Source organism: Vicugna pacos, chromosome 17, assembly GCF_048564905.1.
Source record: "Vicugna pacos chromosome 17, VicPac4, whole genome shotgun sequence".
NCBI classification, from domain to species: domain Eukaryota; kingdom Metazoa; phylum Chordata; class Mammalia; order Artiodactyla; family Camelidae; genus Vicugna; species Vicugna pacos.
Genome location: NC_133003.1, coordinates 10,481,985 through 10,507,194, shown reverse-complemented (window position 1 = coordinate 10,507,194; position 25,210 = coordinate 10,481,985). Strand labels below are relative to the sequence as shown.

The 25,210-nt window shown below is 43.8% G+C and overlaps 1 protein-coding gene and 2 long non-coding RNA genes across 3 annotated transcripts in view; 2 read left to right on the top strand and 1 right to left on the bottom strand.

Annotated features, from left to right (window-relative positions):
• Nucleotides 1-2,991, top strand: part of TRIM71 (tripartite motif containing 71) — a 60,700-nt gene extending 57,709 nt beyond the window's left edge. The window contains exon 4 of the mRNA XM_072940936.1: nt 697-2,991. Within this exon, the coding sequence (XP_072797037.1) occupies nt 697-2,148 (1,452 nt within the window). The 3' untranslated portion in view covers nt 2,149-2,991. The remainder of the gene's footprint in view (nt 1-696) is intronic.
• An 11,990-nt stretch (nt 2,992-14,981) lies between these two features.
• Nucleotides 14,982-16,511, bottom strand: LOC140686553 (uncharacterized). The gene is made up of 3 exons (XR_012060378.1): nt 16,418-16,511; nt 15,761-16,263; nt 14,982-15,209 (listed from the first exon to the last, which is right to left on the bottom strand). It is a non-coding gene; the product is annotated as an uncharacterized lncRNA (long non-coding RNA).
• A 150-nt stretch (nt 16,512-16,661) lies between these two features.
• Nucleotides 16,662-22,943, top strand: LOC140686703 (uncharacterized). Its single transcript, XR_012060508.1, has 4 exons — nt 16,662-16,759; nt 17,861-17,994; nt 22,170-22,242; nt 22,655-22,943. It is a non-coding gene; the product is annotated as an uncharacterized lncRNA (long non-coding RNA).
• Nucleotides 22,944-25,210: the final 2,267 nt, after the last annotated feature.

Here is a 25,210-nt window from a genome sequence, read left to right as displayed (position 1 = left end):
GCACGTGCTCTACCACTGAGCTGTACCCTCCCTCTGGACTTGTATGTTTTCTACTGGCCGTGTGTACCTCCAGCGCCTGGCACAGACTAGGTGCCCAGGAAACATTTGTTATATGGCTGTTTTTGATTTTTCTTTTTGTGTAATTTCTAGCTTACAGAGAAGTTGTAGGAATAACAAGAGGACTCCATGTATCCTTTACCCAGATTCACCAGTGATTTACATCCTGCTCTGTTTGCATCATTTTCTCTCTCTCTCTGTATGTTTGTGATTTGAGAGTAAGTTGGCTTGTTGGAGATGCTGTCCCTTTTACACTTAAATACTTCAGTTTATTTCCTCTGAGCAGGGATGTTCTCTGACATAATCCCAGTTGATCAGAAACAGGAAGTTGAATCTTGATACAACACTAATATGTAATCTTCAGTTCAGAGTCACATTTCGTCAACAGTGTTGGTAATAGCAGTCTCCCCAACCCAGGATCAGCCATTGTATTTCGTCACTGTCTCCTGTCATTGGGGACAGTCCTCAGCCTGCCTCTGCCTTTGAATTTGGCCATTTTTGGAGAGTGCAGACCCGTCGTTTCTGCAGACTCCCCCTCAGTATGAGGCTTCCTCGTCGCTGGGGTCAGCTGATGTGCCGCTTTCTGTCCTGACTCTAAGCTCCTGTGTCCTCTCTCCCGACTCTCACCTTTCCCTCCAGGTAGAGAAGATCCGCCAGGTGAAAGCCAAGTCTCTGTACCTGCAGGTGGAGAAGCTGCGGCAAAACCTCAGCAAGCTGGAGAGCACCATCAGCGCCGTCCAGCAGGTGCTGGAGGAGGGCCGGGCACTGGACATCCTGCTGGCGCGCGACCGCATGCTGGCCCAGGTGCAGGAGCTCAAGACCGTACGCAGCCTCCTGCAGCCCCAGGAGGACGACCGGGTCATGTTCACGCCCCCCGACCAGGCGCTGTACCTTGCCATCAAGTCCTTCGGCTTCGTCAGCAGCGGGGCTTTCGCGCCACTCACCAAGGCCACGGGTGACGGCCTCAAGCGCGCCCTCCAGGGAAAGGTGGCCTCCTTCACTGTCATCGGCTATGACCATGACGGGGAGCCTCGCCTCTCGGGCGGCGACCTCATGTCAGCCGTGGTCCTGGGCCCTGACGGCAACCTGTTTGGCGCCGAGGTGAGCGACCAGCAGAACGGGACATACGTGGTGAGCTACCGGCCCCAGCTGGAGGGTGAGCACCTGGTGTCGGTCACCCTGTGCAACCAGCACATCGAGAACAGCCCATTCAAGGTGCTGGTCAAGTCTGGCCGCAGCTACGTGGGCATCGGGCTCCCAGGCCTGAGCTTCGGCAGCGAGGGCGACGGGGACGGCCGGCTATGCCGGCCGTGGGGCGTGAGCGTGGACAAGGAGGGCTACATCGTGGTGGCCGACCGCAGCAACAACCGCATCCAGGTGTTCAAGCCCTGCGGCGCCTTCCACCACAAGTTCGGCTCGCTGGGCTCCCGGCCCGGGCAGTTCGACCGGCCGGCCGGGGTGGCCTGTGACGCCTCCCGCAGGATCGTGGTGGCAGACAAGGACAATCATCGCATCCAGGTCTTCACCTTCGAGGGCCAGTTCCTCCTCAAGTTTGGCGAGAAGGGGACCAAGAACGGGCAGTTCAACTACCCCTGGGACGTGGCGGTCAGTTCCGAGGGCAAGATCCTCGTCTCTGACACCCGGAACCACCGCATCCAGCTCTTCGGGCCCGACGGGGTCTTCCTGAATAAGTACGGCTTCGAGGGGGCTCTCTGGAAGCACTTTGACTCCCCGCGGGGCGTGGCCTTCAACCACGAGGGCCACCTGGTGGTCACCGACTTCAACAACCACCGGCTCCTGGTCATCCACCCCGACTGCCAGTCGGCCCGCTTCCTGGGCTCAGAGGGCACCGGCAGTGGGCAGTTCCTGCGCCCGCAGGGCGTGGCCGTGGACCAGGAGGGGCGCATCATCGTGGCCGACTCCAGGAACCACCGGGTACAGATGTTCGAGTCCAACGGCAGCTTCCTGTGCAAGTTCGGCAGCCAGGGCAGCGGCTTCGGGCAGATGGACCGCCCCTCTGGCATCGCCGTCACGCCGGACGGGATGATCGTGGTGGTGGACTTCGGCAACAATCGGATCCTGGTCTTCTGATCACATCTCCTAGGCGTCTGTGTTCGGGGTGTGCGGTGTCCGTCTCTCTCGCTCTCTCTTTCTGTCTTTATCTCTCCCCTCTTGAATTTCAAAGAAGAAACCGTCTCAGGGAAATTTCTTTTTTTCTTTTGTTGAAAGAGAACAAGAAAAGTACAACATTGCTTACGTCCTACCTCATCTTTATTTTTTTACAGATGAATGTACTTACCTTTTCTGCAGGGATTGAGCCTGTGAAGTGGTGATTTCTATCTACCTCAGAAACCTTTATGTCTCCTTCTCCAGCAGGCCCTCTGCCCTCCACCCGCCCCCCACTCAGCAGAGCCCACATCCCTTCTCCCTCCGCCGGGCGGGACGTGCACAAGACTGGCGTCTCTGTGGCTGGAAGGGCGCTGGATATGTGCGGTGGGGTGCATTCTGTAGATTGAGCCAAGGAAACACGAGAAAACTACTAAGAAAAAAAAACCGAAAAACTATAAAACGGGGAAAAATAGGATTTAAGATGCTTAATTGTAGTGTATTTGTGTTCTTGAGAATACTGTGTTTATGGGGTTAGGTTGTGTTGTGTGATCTTGATCTTTTGGGGGATTTTTTTTTTAAAGCTGCAACAGAGAACTTTCCTGTGTTCTCATTTTATACCTCAGTGTGTTTATCAGCTTGTTCAGCATTAGCATCTTTTCTTATTCCTGGAAGGGGTGGCTGTGGCTTGCTAGCCAAGAAAAGCAGACTGTTCATATTTTAGGGTATGTAATCTTTGTTTCTTTTAAGGGAGGGGGTGTGTGTGTACGTGTGTTGAGGGGGCGTGAAGCCACCTTACACCAAAATAGTAAAACTGAAAATGATAAACCACCTCCCAAAGAACTTTTTCTCTTCACAACTTTGGTTTCTAAAAAAATAGATGTAGTTTAGGAATTTTGATTTAAAGTATTCTCAAAAAGTTAAGTGTTTTTAGTTTGCTGTTGGTTATAAAGAACTAGGAGGAAGAAGAAAATTAACCTCCTTCTCAGAAAGAGGGATTTCGGACACAGACTGGCATGTGGACGAGAGCGGGCGGGCGTGTGCTCAGTCCGTCAGCAGAGAGCAGGAGAAACAGGCAAGGTACCCCCAGACTGCGGAGGGCAGGCACGGTCTGGCCCTCCCCTCGGTTGAATGTTGTTCTGTTAATGCCAGGCATTTCTGTTCCTAAGAAGAGTAGGCAAAGGAATGCAGTTTTGTTTTATAAGCACAATTTTTCCCGCTTTGGAAGTTCAGGGAAGTAGGATGTTTGCAGATCAGGTTCATAGGAACAGCCCACCCCCACACCCTCTGCTCAGGTCACTTTTACAGAGCAGTCTGCTCCCCCCCGAGCCCTGATGGGGGTCTCGTGGTTAACGTGAATATCCCTCCTCACCCCCTCTAAGGCCTTTGAATGTAAAGGATTTGTAAACCAAATTGCCCCAACCTGAAACATAGGACATGATCTTTTCTCCAACCTCTGTCTCGGTACCAAAGAAAGAAAACGTAAGTCAGGTTCCCGCTGTAGAACTGTGGGCCGGCATCTGTCACTTTACAGGGTTGGTTCTTAGTGAGCTGGACTTGGGTGCAGAACCTTGTGCTTCTGGGCGTTAGCTGTCTTTCAAATACTGAAATAAGAGCCAAATTCCAGAGCAGCACGCCCCAGGAGGACAAGGCGCTCTCAGATGACAGTGGCTTTCCAGTGACACCTCTTGTTTAAATAAAAAGACTTAACAGATCAGTTTCTTCTCCTATATCGAAGAGATTACTCTTGTAACATGGATGTAGTTTCTACCGAACAGAATTCTGATAAGTGAAACAGTTGTTTTTGTCGTCCCCAAAGAAAAGGGGATGGTGTGGAAGAGTGTTTGCCAGCAAAGCACATTGCGTTTCCCAACACGCTCTTGTGGGCATTTCATTGGCCACTTCTTAGCCCCCATCTCTTCCCGTGGCTTTATTCTAGGGTTGCTGAGCGACACAAATGGGGAGAGCTCGTTTCATAAAGGCGAACTGCATGCAGGAGAGGATCCAAAATCCGGAAAGTAGCCTCGAACTGCTGCCTCCCAGCTGCTGTGTCCCAGGCTGGGGAGGCCTCTGCAGATCTTGCTTTTTGTAAAAGCGCCTCTTCTTTTTTGAAGTTAACAATCCATCTTTAATTCCTTCAGTTGCCTTTTGTGTTTCTCCAGAGTTCTTTGACTGGTCAAGAGCTCATGTAATTAAACACTTCTACCGTTTTTTCTTCTGGAATAACATGGTGCAGACCCTCCATCCCTCAACCTCCCTGCCCCCGCAACCAGTCACCCTTTAAACACCAAAGACAACTGGTTTTAAATGCTTGAAAGTTTTTCTTATTGAATCAGTGCATCTAGAACATTCTTTAAAGTGTTCTCAGAGTCACAAGTATGGCTGGGCTGAGTCATTTCAGGTAGTCACTGCCTTGGATTATTCTGTCTTCATTTTTCATCTCCACTCTGAGCCTTCCTTCCCAGTGTCCCCATACGTGGGAAACAGTGGGACCTGAGTGGGAAATTTTCTTGGTGGGTAGCAGCAACTAAAACTACGTATTTGACATTTTTCTGTGGATTTGGTTGGTTGTCAAGCCAGCGTTTCCATGCATGGCTGAAATCATGAGGGCTTAAATTAATAGACAGTCCAATTTGTAGGCTTCAAGCTAGCAGGTGTCCCCCGCCCCTGAGCATGCAGGTGGGCGATGCCGCCTTGCCCTCCGCAGTGGTACCTCTCCTTACCTCTTTGCACCCAGCGTGGTGTATCACTGCCACTTGAGAAACAGGGTCACACTTGGGAAGCTTTTGTTTCTAAAACATTGCCATCTGTGGCTGCCGCCAATTGACTCCTGACCCCCAGGAATTGGTGCGAAGCACTTTGGAGTGTGTTTCCTGTATGATGTGGAATGCTCCAAATGAAAGAAAGATAAGAAAAGCCAACGTTTGGACCTCCCTAGTGTGAGGGAGGCTGTTTAGAATAAATGTATCTCATTGCGTTCCTTCTGCCCATTGTGAGGTGTTGCTAGGGGAGCAGGAATTGTGTGGAAGAGGGAGTCTTTAACGTGGTGAAAACACAAGGCCCTGGGTGCTGTGAGGGAGGAGGATAAAATGTTTCTATTGAGGAAATGGGATAGTTGGACAATTATCCGCATGTATGTCTGATCCAGCCAGGTGGTGGGGTGGGGTGTAAGCTCAGTTTCTGGTTTGAGATGCCAGTTGGATTTGGATAGATAGGTTTGGGCTTTGAGATGGCTAAAGGAAATTAACCCACAGATAAAAACCACTTTGGTTAACACTGACATTTCAAAAGTGCTACTGGTTTTTTTTGTTGTTGTTTTTGCTTTTTGTTTTTTTGTTTGTTTGTTTGTTTGTTTCCTTCCCATTATTCCTCTGTGAATTTGGTCATGAGAAGCAGTGTGGTCTCAGAACCTGTGCTGTGCGGTGGCTGCCAGGTGGCATGCGAGTTGTCTGGAGCCCAGTGGCCCGGACAGGACCCCAAGTGCACTGACTTGGACGGATGGATGGATAGGATACCCTTTTAAGTCTAACTTATTTGGGGAATCAGGGAACCACAGAGAAGGGTACCATAAACAGAATCTAAATTATGCACTGGGCCAAAAAACAAGTTGCCAGATTGAAGGCACTTTGTGATGGAGTTGTAAGGGTGGTGGGGGTTTGGCTCAGTCTATTTTTTCTAGTTAAGCCAAAGCTTAATGGTTTGACGGGGGGTGGGTGGGGGCTGGGGGGAGTGTTTTAGGCTTGAAGCAGCAGAATCCTATTGTGTGTGTGTTGTCTTCCTCTTTGGAAGATTCTAAGATGCTGTGTTCTGGTAGATAGCAAAAGAGATGCCAAAGTTACGGGCTTGTTTTTCTGTTTAAAAAGAAAAAATCCAGTGGTGCCAAAATGTATTTATTTACATCACTCTCATTGAGTTTCCAACAGTCTGGGGCTGTATAAAAATCTAAGTCTTGTACTCGCGTGTGATGGGATCGCAGAGACGGGCCCTCCAGAGGCCCCAGCTTTCTCCGGCTGCCTGCGGGCCAGGGCACAGGACACGCCCCCACCCCGTTTGCTTTTGTTTAGTTTCTACCTCACTTTTGGCCAGAAAGTCATCTACCTCATGTTAACATCTGATTGGTCTCTGAAGAGTGTTAATCCACCGGGGGATGGGTGGGAGTGGGGAGCTACCTCTGGAAGGAAATACTTATGTAAATCCAAAACTGACGTTTCCCGGGAGAAACGTTTGATTGACCTTGAGAAAGAAACTTTGAAACCAAACATTCCTATACTCAGGCAAGCGTAGTCATAAATCCAAGTCTTACCAATCTGGCCTTTCCACCCCCACCCACCCGGCTAGGAGTCACGCACACCATTACCACGTGGTTCAGTATTAGGAAACTACTGGTCCATCTGACCTACTTGAGGATTTAACTGCAAATGAAGACCTTTAGGTCTTTTTTTTTTCCTCTTCAAGAGGAAAATATTTTATCTGTATTTTGAATGTCTGCTAATACACCCTTTTGGGAGCAATTCTAAGGGTCTCGGGAACATCACTTATTTGAAGGGAATGCGCGTCCTTTGGACCTCGTGATTGTATTTGTACCTTTTCTGGACCTAGCAGGATGTTCCTCATCATGACATTGGAACAGTCACTGCTTCACTCAGTGCGGACCATGCCCTGTGTGTTCTTTTGTTTTGAGGTTGGTTGGTGGGTTCTTTTATTTGCTTTTTTCCTCCCCCTACCAAAGGTAACATGTTCTTTGACGGGTTGTTCTTGTCCTTTGCTTGTTGAAGAAATACTTGATAAAGTTGAGAAGCACATTACCATGATATACTGTATGGCCTCTCCCACCTCCCTTCCCCTCCCAGCTCATTTTGGTTTTGGTTGGAAGAGAGGGTCCCAAGACCACTGTCAGTCTTGTGAATTTGGTTTCAAATGTCATGGTGAAGAAATACCTCAGTGATGCCTAATTTTAAAACTGATCTTACGGGTTAACAAGCCAGTCTGGTGGGATGTTTTCCATCATCATTTAACCAGTAATGGTTCTAAAAGTTTGTGTATCCACATGGTCGTAGACCTCCTTTTAATGATTGTATTAACTTACAAGCTCAGGTAGTATTTCTCTTAAGGCTCTATCTCAGAGCACACTGACTGAATGTTAATGTGTGTAGCAAAGTGTTTACTTTCTTTAAATAACCAGCTCTGGAATAGTTCTTTGTGTTTCTAGCATTCTGTGTAGTTGTCTTTTCAGAGGAAGATTTTTCACATTTCTGGGGTGTTCTTAGGGCGGTAAAATTTCTTACTCCCCCCCCCCTTTTCCCCTAAAGTCAATGCAGGTGACAGCGAGGGTGGGTGGGTAGGGGATGTTGTTTTTAACTAGCATGGTAGGTATACTCGGGTGGGTGGGAGGGTTGTTAGTTGGTTTTTTTTTTTTTTTAAACGAATCTTGCTTAATACTGTCCATTAGCTGTCATGCCCGGTCAGCAAAATGCTTTAATTTTTAAGTGTAGAACACCTGGCTTCTGGTTGAGGGGTATTTTTTTGTTTTTTTGTGAGAAAAGTAAATGCAGAATTGGAGAAATTGACATGGGCATGTTGCCTGATGTTGGAATGACTAAGGTAAACTTTTCTTTTCTTTTTAAAATTTTTTTATTTGTCCAAGGCAGACACGATTTAAGGGATCTGCACCCCCGGAATAGCTGCCTGGGCCACAGAAACCAGGCTGCAAGCCCACCTGGGTGCTGACGGCCTCTTGACACTTTTAAAAATGGGCCTTGCAGCCACAGTGCAGATCCTGACAATTAAGTGGAGAATGGGGAAGCGAAGGTTTTCCCCCAAACCTTTAAGGTGGGTTTTTATTTGGGGTGGGGTTTTTTGTTTTGTTTTGTTTTGTTTTCTTTTCCTCTGGATTTTTACTTTTAAATTTTAAATGACGTACTGCAGGCCTCAGGCATGACAGGCAATGAGCAGGTGAAGAACCAATGGAAAAGTGTTCAAAAACTCCTGTGTTAGCTAACAGGCTTCTGAATGTATTGCTGTGGTCCACAGAGAAGGCTGGAGAAGGTAGCAAGGAGATGCCGTATCAGCTACTGCAGCCTTAAAACAAAGTTGGTGTCTCTTTGGACTTTAAAATTGTTCCTATGCAGCTTATTTTATTTTTGTTTAATCAAATAAACAAGAGGGTTTTTCCATGGAAAGAGTGTGTCCGTGTGATCCTTTAATCCAGAATGAACAAGGGTGTGCACTCAGCCCTACACAGGGAGCCTGCGGTGGATGGCTTGGAGGTTGCACTCTGTTTGGTGGGCCAGATGGGGTCCAAGCAGTGTTTTCAAAACAGGTGGATACCAGCATTTCAAACGAGGAAATGTTAAAAGAGCTTAAACGCTGTGAAAGCTGGACTTCAGGATTCTTGGAAATTTCAGACCTGGCAGCCCCAGGCCTATCCATCTTCCAAGGAGCTCACGGGCACCTGTTTCTCTAGAGGGCAAGTATATGATTTCCCAGTTACCAGGGCCCCCCACCCAGTTTCCCCAACAGATGCCACTGCTCTGGTGGGCATTGTCCTTAGGACCACTGCCTGGGGTGGGGGAGCTACTAGAGTGTGAGCTCCAGCCAGAGCGGGGTTGGGGTGGTCATGAGCAGCTTGCTCCAGTTCATCCTCTCTCCGGCAGGGTACCAGAGATGCCAGGTGGATGAAGAAGAACATTCTTTTGTACCTTGCATGTTCACAGCTCACTTGGACACTTCACTTCTCACTGAAACTAAATTTTCCCCAGCTTGGCTCACCTTTCTGTGTCTCATCAGCCTTAGGTTTGACCTCTGAATATCTGGTAAACTAGAGATGACCAGCACAGTGGATTCCACTTGTTCCCCTCCAGTTTCCTCCTGTTTGGTGTCCCTTCTCGGCTGCAATAAGTTTATAGACATTCTAGTGGTGGGAGGTCGTACCCCTGCTGCACAAGGACCTCTCTAAGGTTCCAATCATTAGTCCCCGGCCAGGGAACCTCTGCTCTCCACTTGCCTGTGTGGACATGGAGCATTTAAAGTGATTTTTTTGTTTTGTTTTTATTTTTATTGAAATATAGTCAGTTTACAATGTGTCGGTTTCTGGTGTGCAGCATAATGCTTCAGTCATACATGAACATACATATATTGTCGTATTCTTTTTCCCCGTAAGTTACTGCAAGATACTGACTATATTTCCCTGTGCTATACAGTGTAAACTTGTTTAAAGTGGTTTTTGCCCGTTGATTGCTTCAGCTTCAACACGGTGACACGCCCTGAGTAGCGGTTTCCTCGAAGACTCAGGACAGCGTATACAACTTTGCACACTGGACCCCAGTCCCCATCCCCCTTTTCAGGCCTGTCGCTTTTATTTCCCTTTTATCTCTAGCTGGACATAATGTTGAATGTAAAAATTTGGATGGATGCACTTCTTTTTCTTTTTAGGGGAAGGAATCTTCTCCTTAATCCTCCAAAGCCCCAGGAGAAGCTGCTAATAAAATGAGGCAGAACCCACTTTTGAGGGAGGTGCAGAGAAGGAAAACTCTAGAAAATCAATGCCTGATCTTCAGCCCTCTGATTCTTCCATCCCCTCCAGTAGAGTCAGGTGAGCTTCCAAGGACCCAAACCTTCAGAGGGTGACTACATCTGTCCTTGCAAGTTAACAGCCAGTCATTAAAAACACAGTAGATGGGGTCATTGGAACCCCCATATGTTGCTCTTGGTACAAATGCTTTTAGGCACAATCTGGCAGTTCTTCAAGGTGTTAAACAGGACCCAGCAATGCCGCTTCCAGGTACAGACCCACTAAAATTGAGGCCATGTCCACACAGAAACTAGAACATGAATGTTCAGAGTAACCTTCATAATAGCCCCAAAGTGGAAAAAACCCAAATCTCCCTCAACTGATGACTGGATAGACCAAAGGTGGTATATCCTCACACTGGAATATTATTAGGCCATAAAAAGGGAATGGGGTCCTGATGCATGTTACAACACGTGTGAACCTTGAAAAGGTAGTTGAAGGAAGCCAGGTGCCTTCATGACTTCATGTATTTGGAATGTCCGGAATGAGCAAATATGTGGAGATAGGAAGTGGCTGCCAGGGGCTGGGAGGCTGAGGCAAATTTGCAGTTAACCCTATTAGGTTTCCTTTCTTTGGTAAGAATTTTTAGAGCAGTTTTAGGTTTGTAGCAAAATCAGGAGGAAGATACCAGCAGGGTACAGCTCAGTGGTAGAGTGCATGCTTAGCATGCATGAGGTCCTGGGTTCGATCCCCAGTACCTCCATTAGAATGAGTGAATGAACAAGTAAATAAACCCCCTAAAGAACCCCCCCCAAACGAAAAAAGCTTTAAAAATTAGAAGATTACATAAAAGTTTATAACATTCATCACACCTGGCATGTAGTAGCTCCTCCCTGTTTATTGAATGAATGAAATTTGCCAGCCCCCTTCCCCTCCCACCAAGGAATATACTCTGTATTAGTTACCTGTTGCTTAGACAAATTATTCCCCCTTCCCCCTCCAAAAAAAGGGAAAATAAAGTTTCCCACATGCCCCCCCACCCTCCTGGGATTTCTTTTGGGGATGATGAAACTGTTCTAGAATTAGGCAATGGTGATGGCTTTAGTAGCGATGGGTGAATTTTGTGGTATATGAATAATCTAAATGTGAAAAGTGCAGAGAACAGATAAATCAATACATCTGACCATAGTAAAAAGTTTTTTAAATGAAAAGATCTGGTTGCTTTTTCAGGCCTTGTTATTGGCACGGGACCAGACTGACTGGCATTAGCAGGGTGAGTGAGCCCTTCCAGAGCTCTGGTCCCCACTCCCATCGCCACAGGCAGTATTCTGGAAGTCGGCATCACCAGCCAGGATCTTTGAGAGGCAGACACCGGGCTGCACAACCAGCCAACTCTGGAAATACTCATTGTCAAAGTAGGTACAGTTTTTTTTAATAACTTTAAAAATCTGTCCAATGAACAACATAAAAATATGAAAGCATGTGTCTCCATCTGGGAGAAGATATCTAACAAGGTATAACTAACAAGTAAATATCCAGAACATTTAAAGAACTACAAATCAATAGGGAAAATATTACCCAATTAAAAGACAACAAACAGATGAGAGGGTGTAGCTCAAGCGGTAGAATGCATGCTTAGCACGCATGAGATCCTGGGTTCAATCCCGGGTGCCTCCTCAAAAAGTAAATAAATACACCTAATTACCTCCCCCCACCCAAAAAAACAAAAAGATTTGGTTAAGTAATTCACAGAGCTCAACTGCACTAGAACTCAGAAATAACAAACAATAAGAAACCATTTCATATTTTTCATCAGTTTGATAACAATGTAAAAGTCTCAGTATAGCAAGTGTTGGTGAGAAATAGGAAGTCTTCCACAGCCGGTGGGACTTTGAAGGAATTCAGCCCCAAGCCAGGGAATTGGTCAGGAGCTAATAAACCTGAGGATAGGACTGTACACTCTGACCCAGTAGCGTCACCTCCGAGAATATGCCGAAGGCGAATTGTAGCACAAGACATTGGAAGAGTGCATTTGATACGTTTATTCAATGGAAGCTGAAATGAATGACCAGGAGCTAACTGTGGGTACATTTAAAAGTCAAAATGTTCAGGACAAGGAGCTGGTTCTGGGATGACTTTACAGAGTTTACCTTGTACGTCTGAAAAAGGCTCAAAACAATACTACCTATTTGTTACAGATGTATGTTTTGTTCAGGGAGCTTTACGTGGCTGGGTGGGTTATAGGTCAGATTTCTTGCTAGAAGGGGGAGTTGTAAAACTGAAAGCAACCAGTCCCTGTATGGTTACTAAACACGGAGGGTGACCGAGAAAATGAAGAGAAACTCAGAACTTCCCCTTTCCTCCGAAGGATCCTGATTTGCTCAGGAAGCATGACAATAGGAGACAAATATGAGAGAGCTTTGCATTTCTAGAAAGAACAGAACGGGGTATAAAGTGAGGGTGTACAGTCATTTCCATGAGACATAGCCAAGGGACTCCCCCACCTCACCTGCTACCTCTCCATTTTCCTCAGACACGTTGAAAGTTTTGTTTTCTCTACCTTCAACATAGATTCTTTCTCCCTAAGTGTGCAGTGCTAGACTTCATCCTGCTTAAAAATGAGTTTTATGTGTCGTAGGCAACAAGTGCTAGTTATTAAAATTTAGGAAGAATAGAACGGGGTATAAACTAGGGGTGTGTATTTCTTCCCTTGGATACCACACTGCCCCAAATAAATACAACAGCAACACAGGGTAAGACCCCGGAGTCCCCAGGGTCTGAAGCAGAGATGCTAGTGTCCCAGTGAGGGACGGTCTCAGGGTGGCCTGTGCAGCTCAGCAAAGTGACCCCTCCCCGTGCATCAACCATTTGCTCCCCTGAAACACAAAATTCCATGTCATTCATTATAAAAAGTCAAACTTCTTTTTTATAGAAGTTAGTAATTTTTTAAATAATATTATTTTCTTGATTGAAAAGAACCGTGACATAAAATTATCTTTCTTCAAGCTTAATTTTATGTGTTCATTGAATTATTTCCTAGAGGGCTGCTTCCACAGAGGGGCCTCCTCAGTAGTTCTGTCTCAGATAAAAAAGCACTGTTGTTCTTTTGTATATAAATGTACGTGGGGGAGAGGGTAAAGCATGCGTGAGGTCCTGGATTCAATCCTCAGTACCTCCATTAAAAATAAGCAAATATGAGGGGAGGATATTTCTCAGTGGTAGAGCACGTGCTTAGCAAGCACAGGGTCCTGGGTTCAATCCCCAGTAACTACATTAAAATAAATAAACCTAATTACCTCCCCCCTCAAAAAATTAAAAATAAATTTTATAAAAAAGTAAATAATTAAACCTAATTACCTCCCCCTCCCCAAGAGAATAAAAGTAAGTAGAATGATAAAGAATAGAGTTTTTTTTAAAAAGTGAACCAAGGGCCTGGTGCCAGGGTTTTATATGTATAAAATTAAATGTATGTACAGGCTTTATTTTCTCATCATGGACTTTCTATATTCTTTCACAGTGGCCTCCCCTCAACCCAAACACTTCATGCATTCGGAGTGAGGAGTAAATATTAGATGGTGTGGAAAGTGAACTATTTCATGAACATAAGCAAAGTCCATTTGGGGACTAAATAAATCCGTGGCTGACCGCCAGTAGTTCCACATACAAGCTGGGTCCCTCTTCCCGTCTGCAAAAAGGATTTGGGGTACGTTGCCTCATTCCTTCTGACTCTTCATATCCAGGAATGGTAGTTTACTTTCAGCATTGTCTAAGATGACTTAAAACCTTTTCTAGGGTTGATCTTATTTTTCCCGACAAGACTGATTTTTTTTTTTTTAAAGGCAGGTTTATGACTATGCTTACTCTTGATCTCCATGCCTAGCCTAGTGCCAGAAGGAAAAGATTCCTAGGAGAAATGAGGAGGTTGGGTAACCCTTTGGGTGGTGAAGAATAAGATGTAAGGAGTTTGGAGCTGGGTTTGGGAGAGAATATTCCTGCCAAATTGACAAATATAAACATGACTTTGTTAGTCCAGAGTCATACAGATGCATGGCTTGTCCTGAGTATCCACCCACTTTTCCCTCGCTTTTGCCTGGTGGGTTCGTGATGTGAATGTACTTTCTGCTGAACCAAGCCCTTCTGGGGCCTGCTGGGACAGGTGGCCTGACAACAACTTTGTTTTCTTGGGTGGGGTCATTTCCTGGTGTTTTATTCAAAAGATGTCAACTTTGATTTTAGTGATTGAGGCTTATCTTGGCAACTTTTACAGTAAAGCATTCCCAACATGTCTTCAAATGGTTATCACGTATAACATCCAGAATTCTATTTCTAGTAATATGTGCTATCCTTGCTATGAAAGACTAAAGGCTATTTTCTCTGGACCAAGCCGTCATTGAATCTGAAACTTTTAACTTTTTACACTGTGTTCTGGGCAGGGGGTGACCCTCCTGCAGGAAGAGATTTCAACAGCAGCCTGGACCACCTTCTGCCAGAGGAGTCTGGGTTCTCTGGAAGGGTCCGGCACCGGGACAAATGTTTAGTAAGATCGGGGTCAAGTCAGGGTTTTCTGGGAGAGTCCAGCACTGGGACAAATGCTTATTAGTAAGATCAGGGTTGGGTTGGGTAGCGATGGCCTCTAATCTGGACTGAGATCTTCTCATCAGGTTTGGGGACTCAGTTTAGGAATGTGCCCATAACCTTAAGATCTGTGATGGGAATGAGGAGAGACAGGGTGAGGGATCCACCCAGAACACACCGTCCCACATCCATCATGCGGGGAGGGCTGGGCGCGTGCCAGCACGTTGAGGTTTCTAGCCAGTTCCAGCAGATTCCCTGAGAAACAGGCTCTGGCGAGATTCCAGCACACCAGTTATTGCTACACCTTCCACATAAAACATCATCTCTCTCCCAGCAAGATCTCCCTCCAGGACAGGGAGACCAAACTGCAGGCAGAAGCCCACATTGGAGGAGTAAGAACCAATGTTGGGGACAGAGGAAGGATCTTTGGTGGGTGGGCAGTTTGCCCAGCTGTGACACAGGCCTGGTATCACCCTCCTCCTTACTCATTTAGGTTCTTTTCTGCTTATTTTTATGTTTGATTATGCCCACTATGTGCATGTGTGTAGGTATGACTGTGAACCTAAGAGTTCATTTTCATAGTTGTCAGTTCTCCAGGGACCTCTGCCAACACCACAAACTAGCTGTAAAACTGAACCCATCTTCTCTCTTGCCTGCCAGCTGGCTTCCTCCAGCCACATCCTCACGCACCCCCCAGGGGTGGGTGGGAGACCCCATTATTACACACTCAAACTAGAATTTGGGCAATGCCCTTTTATTCATTCACTAGTTCATTCAATAGTCAAATATTTGGATATTTCAAGTCTCTTTGTTTTCTTTCTCAATTTTTACTAGCATTTATGTCTGGCTTATGTTACCTGTTTCCCAATTTGTCATTTTTATCCCCTCCTTCTCTGTTGAGCATGCACAGCTGTATTCCCAGTGCCTACACAGTGTCCAGCATGGAATAAACACTCAATACCTACATGAAGAATGAATGAACAAGGCTATGTAAGGTATTTAGAATTTTGTAGGCAGTATAAATTCCAACTATGTTTTTTGTTTCATTGGCTATCACCTCACTCTATGCATCGCCTGCTCTGGAGTAAATATTTCTTCTGTTTGTTTTTTAATGGAGGTACTGGGGATTGAACGCAGGACCTCACACACGCTGTACCACTGATCTATACCCTTCACCCTGGAGCAAGTAGTTCTTGAATGCCTCTATGACCCAGGCAGTTTGATGTGCTGAGGATACTGATGTGAACAACATAGACCAAAGCCCCTGCCATCGTGGGGATCACACACTGTGTGCCCTGCCTCCGATCTCTCACTAGATCCTGTCATTTCTCCTGGAATGATCCCATTCCTTTTTATTTCCAGTCTCACTGTGCTTCAATCCATTATGTGCAGAACCTGCACAACTCCTTCGTTCTCTGCTGTCTCTACTCTCCTGGCCTCGTGGTCCCTGTGCCCGTTTCCTCCTGTCACCACACTACAGACCCAGGCTTGAATCCCAGTTCTGTCACTCACTAGCTGTCAGGACTTGGGCAAGTGACACAAGATCCTTCATCTGTGTAGTCAGGGTGAGGAGTAGACACTTCTGTTCCTCCTCCATGAGCTCTGAGACCGCCTTCCATCTCAAGATCCTCCACTGGGTTTATCTGTCCCTTTACTTACAGATCAGTTTGTCCAACAATTCAAATGGAGGCTTTCCCATCTTCCTCCCTTTTGCAGATGAGAAAGCTGATCTCAGAGGGGTTAATTCCTTTCCCAGAGGCCACAAAGCTTAGAGGTTGTGAAACCTGGCTGTGAGCTTAACCCCAGACTCCAAAGCCCTTGTAAGTTATTTTGCAATCTGTCTCCACTTCTTGGCTGTGAGACAAGGTTCTCTGATGGAGTACGGGTGGCACAAAACCAGAGTAGTCTCAATGCAGAATGTCTAGGGTGGGTCCGCTTGAGGTCAGAATCTGCCAGGTTTGAGGAGGCTTAGAAGATGGCATTGAGTTGGCCTCTGAAGGAAAAGCTGGAGTCAACTGGGAAGGAAAGCGAGAAGGGCATTTATGGCAGATGGAACCAGTGTGACTTCAGGCTCGGGATATGCACTAGTTCTCAGCCTCCTATTATTCACAGTGCTGAGCCCTGAAGGAGAGCAACAGTGAGACGTCTAAATGTTCCCGTGGCACTTACCCCATAGGAACCCCCAAGACATGCCTCCCTTCCTTGGCCTCTCATCCGCGGCTCTGGAGGCCGCCTGGGCACGGACGGACTGCGAAGCTGGCCCCAAGGGACATATCCTTTGGAGGTGCAGCCTTGGAGCTCCTTTGTCTCTGATTGGCTAGCTATAGGACTCGCGCCTCCAGGCTAGCCACTCAGAGGAGTCCGGCTGTTCTCCCTTGCCTCTGATTGGCTGGGAGAGGCGCATGCTCAGACACGCCCCGAGCCGCAACCAGTTAACCGCCTGTCGCTGTGAGTGGCTGTTAACCGCCTGTCGCTATGTGATTTCTTTACAAGCTTGTTGGACCCTGACAGGTAACTAGACTGGGGAGCGACGGGAGGACCAGGTGACAGGATGTGGGGAAGGGGGGGCTGTGGGATCCCGGCAGTGGCTCTTGCCCACCTCGGAGCACTGGAAGGAGAGGAAGCCACCCAGGTGAGGGCCAGGCTGTGGAGGGGGACTGGGCCTCATCTCCCCCCAGATCCACCTAACTGCATAGCAGTCCGCCCAGGCCGGGGACCCGGAGCCGTTTCCTCCCCTCATTGAGTGTCTAACTGTCACATGGGGGTGGTGGTAGGGTATAGCTTAAGTGGTAGAGCACATGCTTAGCAGGCCCGAAGTCCTGGGTTCAAACCGCAGTACCTCATCTAAAAGAAGAAATAAATAAACCTAATTACCTCTCCCCTACCCCCAAAGCCAAAACAAGCAAAACATAAGTGTAACGTGGGGACGGGCTCGGGGGTGGGGTCGAGTCCATTGGACCCCAGGTTTCACCTGGCGCGCAAGGGTCATGGAGGGGCTGGGAGGATGCAAATGATTAATCAACCTTTGCAGTGATTGGATTTGCTCTTTGATGGACATGTTGGCCTCTTGTCTTCACACTGATACATTTGTTCATAATTAGAAAATAGTGCATATTTCCTTCTTCAGAGTTTGAGAAAAAAATGTGTTAGACATAAAAATGTTATGTATAGACAGTCCCCTGGGAGCAAAGAGAAAATTAGCTCGTGTCTCCTATCCTCATTTGATTGGAAGGAAGAATTTTCATGGGTAAGCCTCCAGAAAGAGCTGTAGCAGTGTGCTTGGAAGAAAAGGAAAGCTGATCTGGGGGGTAGAAGAAAACCATCAGGAGCTCAAAAGAAAACAGTGAGATGGGAGTTGACCACCTCATGGGAGTATTCCTAAGATTTACCTGTGTGATACAGCCTTGCACCCAACACCTGGCAACCACTAGTCTGTTCTCAATCTCTATAATTTTATCATTTTCAGAGTGTTATAAATATGGAAACATACAGTTTGTAACCTTTTGAGAGCATGATTTGCAGTTCTTCCAAGTTCTTGTGTGCAACCTGAAGCTTGTTTTTAGGAAAGGTTGAAACACCTTAAAGTGATATGGGCTGACTTCTCTTTGCCAGATCTGACGTCAAGAAAAGAGAGTTCAGAGCTCAAATGTTGGATATTAATCTAAGCTCCATCGTTTACCAACTTTGTGATGTTGACGTGGCTACTAATATGTTTGTATCTCAATTTCCCCATCAACATATGGAAGGTAATGAAAAAAAAACCTACCTCATAGAATTATTGTGAGGATTGAAATGGATAGTAGAAATAAACTTAGTGGAGTGTTTATTACCAACATTTGGTAGTTCATCTTTTAGAGTTCTATTATCCATTTTACTCATGTTAGTGGGAGAGAATAAGATTGATTAAATTTTGGTTTTTCATATTTGAAAAGGCCAGTGATAACTTTAGCCTGTGTCTAATCTCCACTACCATTATTATTTTGAAACCACATTAAACCTTTTACCTTCTTTGAACAAGATGTCTGTCCTTTCTCTACTACTTGCCTCTGCCCCACAGTATTCTTTCCAAGCAGACCTCAGCTCACACATACTTCATCTGGCAAATATAGCTGGCAAATATCAACTGTTCTCAGAAACCTTTGTTCATTCCAACAAACAGAGCCACTGTTTCATGTAGAACAAAACTCTATCCAAGTCTCTATTTCAAGATAACTGATACTTATTATTAAATCCCCAGTGACTAGTACAGTGCCAGTCATATAGAACATGTTCAGTATAAGCTGTTGAGTCAATGAATGAATTTTTATGTAGGAGGACTGGTCATAGCTTTAATTTCTAGGAAAGAATTTACTTTTGAAAGTATATCCACTTTTTAAATTGGTTAATTGTCCTGTAGCAGTATCATAACTTCTTTTTTTGCTCTATAACTCCATCTACTTGTTATCAAAACACTATGGTACTGGCACAGAAACAGACACATAGATCAATGGAAGAGGACAGAGAGTCCAGAAATATACCCAGGCAGCTATGGTCAGTCTATGACAAAGGAATCAAGAATATACAATGGAGAAAAGATAGTCTCTGCAATAAGTGTGTTGGGAAAACTGGACAGCTACATATAAAACTATGAGATTAGAATATTCCCTCACACCATATACAAAAATAAACTCAAAATTGTTTAAAGACATAAATGTAAGACCAGAAACCATAAAACTTCTCGAAGAGAACAGACCACTCTTTGACATGTCATAGCAATATTTCTTTGGATCAGTCTCCTAAGGCAAAAGAAATAAAAGCAAAAATAAACAAAGGGGACCTAATTAAACTTAAGAGTTTTTGCACGGCAAAGGACATCTTTGACAAAATTAAAAAACCTATGAAATGGGAGAAAGTGTTTGCAAATGATGTGACTGACAAGGGGTTAATATTCAAAATATATAAACAGCTCATAAAACTCAATATCCAAAAAAAATGAGCAGAAGACCTAAGGGTTCCAAGTCATTCACATCCTTGACAACACTTATTATTATCTGCCTTTTTGGTTATAATCATCCTAGTGGATGTGAAGTTGTATAACACTGGGGTTTTGATTTATGTTTCCCTGATGATTAATGATGATTTACATTTTTTCATGTATTTATTAGCTGTTTGTATCTCTTCTTTGGAGAAATGTTCAATTTAGCTCCTTTCTCCATTTTAAGTTTGCTTATTTATCATCTTATTAAGTTGTAAGAGTTTTCATACATTTTGGATACAAGTTTCTTATCAAATGTATTTTTTTCCCATTCTATGAGTTGTCTTTTAACTTGACAGGATCCTTTTTTTTTGTATACTCCATTCATCTCCACCCTAATCTTTATTTCCTTCCTTCTACTAGCTTTTGGGCTTTCTCTAATTCTTTCTTCTGTTGGTTTTTTTGGGGGGGGGGGTTGGGGGAGATGTTTATTTATTTTTAGAGGAGGTACAGGGGATTGAACCCAAGACCTTGTGTATGCCAAGCATGTGCTCTACCACTTGAGCTATACCCTGCCCCCCTTGACAGTATCCTAAGAAGCATAAAAGTTTTTGTGAAGTCCAATTTATTTTTTCTTTTGTTGCTTGTGCTTTTGTAATATATCTAAGAAGATTTTGCCTAGTCCAAGATTACATTTGATAACTCACAATATCTTAAATTGCGGCTGGAATTAATTTGAAAATGCTGCATTGTTATACCGTATTTCTGTCACCTGCTGGCAAGATTCATACCCCTAATACTGTAGTTTTCAAAGTGTGGAATGTGGAGCCCTCTGGTGGGAAGTGCTTTAGAGTGCTTTCAAGTCCAAATCTATTATGAAAATAATAATGTTAAGATGTTATTTGCCTTTTTCACTATGTTGATATTTGTAGTAATGGTGCACAGATATTGGCAGGTAAAGCCACTGGCATCATCACATAGCCTCTGGGAATTTTCATTATACATTCTTTAGAATATAGAAGAAAAAGGTTAAAAACAGGTATGCAGTTGACCTTTGAACAACACGGGTTTGAATTGCACAGATCCACTTATGGACAGGTTTTTTTTTTTTAATAGTAAATACTACAGTAGGGCACTATCTGATCTGAGGTTGGTGGAATCCACAGATGTGGACCTGCTTACATGGAAAGCGAAGTGTAACTTATATGTGGGTTTTTGACTCCATGGAGGGTTGGGGCACCTAACCCCGATAATGTTCAATGGTCAGCTATAATTCTAGGAATTCTTTAGAATTTAGAAGTTAAAATTATTTAACTTAGTATTATTTGTCATATTACTAAAATAGTTTTGACCTCCTGGGCCCCTTGAAATAATCTTGGAGCCCCTTTAGGGAGCTTAGGACCACACTTTGAGAACCCCTATACTGCAGTAATAGATCTTTGATAGAAGAATTATTTGAAATGCACTTTAAATTTCTACCAGTATCACTTATGTATTGAGGAATCTTTGACCTAATTAAATATTAATATTTAATTTAGCTTTCATATATGACTTTCAATATATTTTAAATTGTACATTATATATAGATATATGGATGATAGATAGATAGATAGATGCTTTAATGGAGGTGTTGGGGAATCCAGGACCTTGTGCATACTAAGCATGTACTATACCACTGAGCTATTTCCCTCCTGCCCATTATATCTGTTTATTTTTTTTTTTATTCTAAATTCTGTGATGAAGAGGCTATGCATGCATATAATTAGAGTGTGGCCTTTAAAATAACTGCCAAAATGAAACACTGGATTCTAGCTTGAGTGCAAGAATAGTCAAGATCTGCCATATGACATAACTTAATCTTTAAACTAATTATTTAAATTTTCCTAGGCTTTAGCCTGTAGCAATATTTCTCCCTGAATATTCCAAGCTCTGTAATAGTAAACCATGAGTGCTAAACCAGAAGGTGGGTAGGAATGATACTGTTGGTGTACATCTTGAGGACATTCATAGGTGAGAATTCTGAGACTGAACTCTCAATTTCATTAAAAGGAATATTTTTTCACATGTAAATTTTCCACGTATTTAAGAATGGCAATATTCCTTGGATCTTCCAAATTAATTCTGAACTTCTGAATTGAAATGTTAGATATAAAATAAGATTGAACTGAAAAGCTGGTTACATTACTTCATAGCACATGACCCAAAGGAGGCCCTACTATGCAGATGAGGATGTGACAGTGAGTTTGGAGTGATGTTCAATTCTGGAAGCTCTTAGAGAAGCTGAACAAAGCTAAAGCATTTAAAAACATATTAAATGGATGAGTTTAAATACCATAACTTTAGTTATTCCCTTATTTCCCATTCTTAGTTGATTGGCAGATTTTGCTCACGTGATGTAAGTTACACTCAACATGGAAAATGTTTTTTTTTTATTCCACCCTCATAATTCTAAAATCAGTTTTTTATGTTGTAACTTGACTGACACTTTTGACCAAATCAGTTACACTTCTCAGTTATATGCAAGAACTCAGCTATGGATCACAACATTGCTTCCTTTCTCCATAAATAAACCAAGACATTCAAATAAATACATCTTGGAACTGCTGACTGAGTATGAATGTCTCATAAAGTAAAAATGGGCCCCATTTAAAAAAAGGTGTGAGGGAGGAGGGCTAATATGATGCAGATATACTGTTGTACCATGGATACGTTATATTACATCAGGTCATTGTGTAGGTGTAAGTAATGTTCATGTAATATTTGCACCCAAAAGTGTATGTATACAGGGACACACACACATTCTTGTTTGATAACATAATGTTAGTATCATTTTGTGTTTTATTATATAAAGTTTAAATATTTTCAGAAAAGAGCAAAAGTTAAATTTTTCTATATGACATTTTTAAGTACCATTGATAATATATGAAAAATGTTTCTTAATTGACAATACATTTTATTTTATATTAGGTATTACTTCTTATCTTGGAATGTTTTCAAATATCATAGCCTGAGAGAACCACGGTGGCAATGTGGATGGAAGGTAAATACTTAGTCTTTCCTATTTCATCTCCCTCTCCACACTGACTTCTGGCACTAAGAAAGGCTTGGTACTTCACAGCCCTGAGCCCTGTCGTGCAAATATTTCAGCAGATTCTGGGACGGAGTGTTGATGTGGGAAGAGTCAAGGAAATGGCAGGGCTGGAGGAGGCCAGAGGAGACGGGAGAGGGGAGGAGAGGCATATGTACCCCTAAGGGATGAGAGAGACAGTGTCTGACATCTGGGAACACTGAGGAGGGAGGAACCCTTGGAGGGAAAGGCCCAAGGCATCTTCCAAACAGTCTTGTCTTGTCTTTGTTGAGAGCAATGGGTTTCATAGTTTAAGGCTCCATTATTTAGCACATCATGGAGCCACTATTTTCGGACATTTTTTCTCATTCTCTTTTTACCCTAGACCAAAAAAACAAAAAAAAAGATGGCAAGAACAGACCTTGGTGCACTTCTGCAGTCTGTTTGCCAGGCTCCACAGCCTCGTCCTGCCTCCACAGCTCCCACCCAAGGATTCCCAGAGCTGCAGGAATGAGATTTTTTTTTTGCGATTTCATTCCTTGTGGTGACTCCCCATGTCACCTTCCTGAGGGCCATGGTAAACTATTCCTCTGTAGTAAAAATACCCGTGGTACTCTTTTCTCTGCTGCCTCTCTCACATATAAGATGACAGTATTAAAATTGCTTATGTTGAATGTATTGTCATATTTCAAAATTATTTACATGGTAAAATAAAAGTATATTCTTTATTTTTTATTATTTTTTTAAGTTGAAGTATAGTCTGTTACACTGACTATAGTCCATTTCTGGTGTATAGCACAACATCCCAGTCATGCCTACATATACATATATTCACACTCTATGTTTTATATTTTGTGTCTTCAACAGTGTTTTACAAGGAAGAAATAGAATCTTGGGTTAAGGAGGGAGGAAGAACCTCACATGGCTGAGTTACAAGTAGAAAGTCAGAGTTCTCTGTGCCTCCATGGGCTCTCCCTGTCTTCCTTCACATTGCCCCTCTGTCCTGTTTCTGTGTATCCAAACCTAAGTATTCTGTAATCCCCAGTTTGAGGCTCCACCATGCTGATCCTTTTAGCTGGAAGTCATTTCTCTTGGCTCTGAATTCACAACACATTTAATTTGTATCTCTTTTATGGTACATACGCTACCTATTTTGTGGCATGGTCCTTTATGGACAGTTCTGTGGCCTCATTGTGGGACAGTACCTATGATACGGAATTTGTATCCACATTACTGCCTGACTGTACTCACACAGATAAGAGAGCCAGTTGAAGTATTTTGAGTAGGAGCTGCCAAAAACTTAGAATTTCCACTGAAAAAGTAGCAACAAATTATTTTTTGAATGTCTAAAACTTCATCCAATTATATTTTCCCAAACTGCCTCTTTTTGTGAATATTTTCTTTCCTTCATTTAAAAAAAATACAAAAAAAAAAGACTGAAAAAATGCCTATTTAATAGTAAAGGAGAAAAATGAATACTCTTCAAAACTTAAACAAATCTTCCTTTCTGCTATTTGGTTTATCTTTTCTTTATAAATAAGATTTCTTATTTCAATGTAGCAAGTCCCAGCATTTAACTATTCATTGTTGCTTATTCATTAATGAAGACGAAAATTTTCTGTGGGGGAGAAAGTTTTCTCATCAAAAGGGCTCCCTAATACAGTCGTTCCTCGGTGTCCAGGGGTGATTGGTTCAAGGACCCACCCTGGGAAACCGAAACTCTCAGATACTCTAGTCCCTTGTGTAAAAAGGTGTAGTGTTTGTATATAACCTATGCACACTTTTCCACATATTTTACATCACCTCTAGCATATATGCTATGTAAGTTGTTGTTGGCATGCAGCAAATTCAAGTTTTGCTTTTTGGAACTTCCTGGAATTTTTTTTTAAGTATTTTCTATCCATGGTTGGTTGCCATGGATGTAGAACCCACAGATACAGAGGGCCAACTATTACAAGTATTTGTTCACAAAGCCCTCTAATCTTCATTTGGTCTTTTAACATATTAAGAAACATAAACAATGCATACTTTTTTTAACTGGCAGCGTAAGCAGATAAGGTAGGGTGTCCATTGGAGAAGAGAACCAGGAATGGCTTTCTTGACAGAAGAGAATTCGTTTTTGGCCTAAGGCATTTTGTGATCTAAGCCTGGTCAAAAGGCTTGCCCTGGAACAGGTCTCAGCAATCCAGGGTCTTAAGGAAGCAAAGAAATGCAGGAACAGAGGGAACGCAGTCAAACAATAGTGCAGGAGAAAGCAGAGTCCTAGTTCCTCCGCAAGGGAGACACATAATAATGAATCTTTGAGTTCTGTGGCCACTAAGGCCCCTACCCAGGTGGAAGTTGGAATGATAGATGATGTTGACCCTCCTAACTTCAATCAACTGAGACTTGGACTCTGTCCACCTTTGCCCCAATTCTATGTGAATTCTCCTCTGCTCCAGCTGCTTCATGACTATGGACATACCCTTAGCTTAAAACTTCCCCAGTTTTTGCTGTTCAGGGAGACGCTGCTTTGGGAAAGACTCCTAGCGTTCTCCTTGCTGCAGGTAATAATAAATCATTCCTTCTCCCCATTTTTGATTTGGTCATGTCTATTGGCTTGACACCCACCAAGAGGCGTACCTAGTTTTCAGGTAACACCAAGGATATTAAATCCTCTAAATCCTGGGCCCCCCAAATCAATCAGAGTATAGGAAGTTAAGTCGCATCTGTGTTTCCTATCTGGTAGCTTTCATCCTCATCACGTTATAAAGCAGTTCCTCCGTATGGATGGGTTTCCCACCAGTATCATCTGGAGAGCTCCTTCTGAAAGTATATTCTCAAGACCCACCCAAATCCAGACACTTTGGGGGCTGGATCTCCCAGAATCTTTATTTTTAGTTAACTTCCCAGATACTTAATGCACCCAAAAGTTTGGGAATCACAGGCTGAATTCTTATCC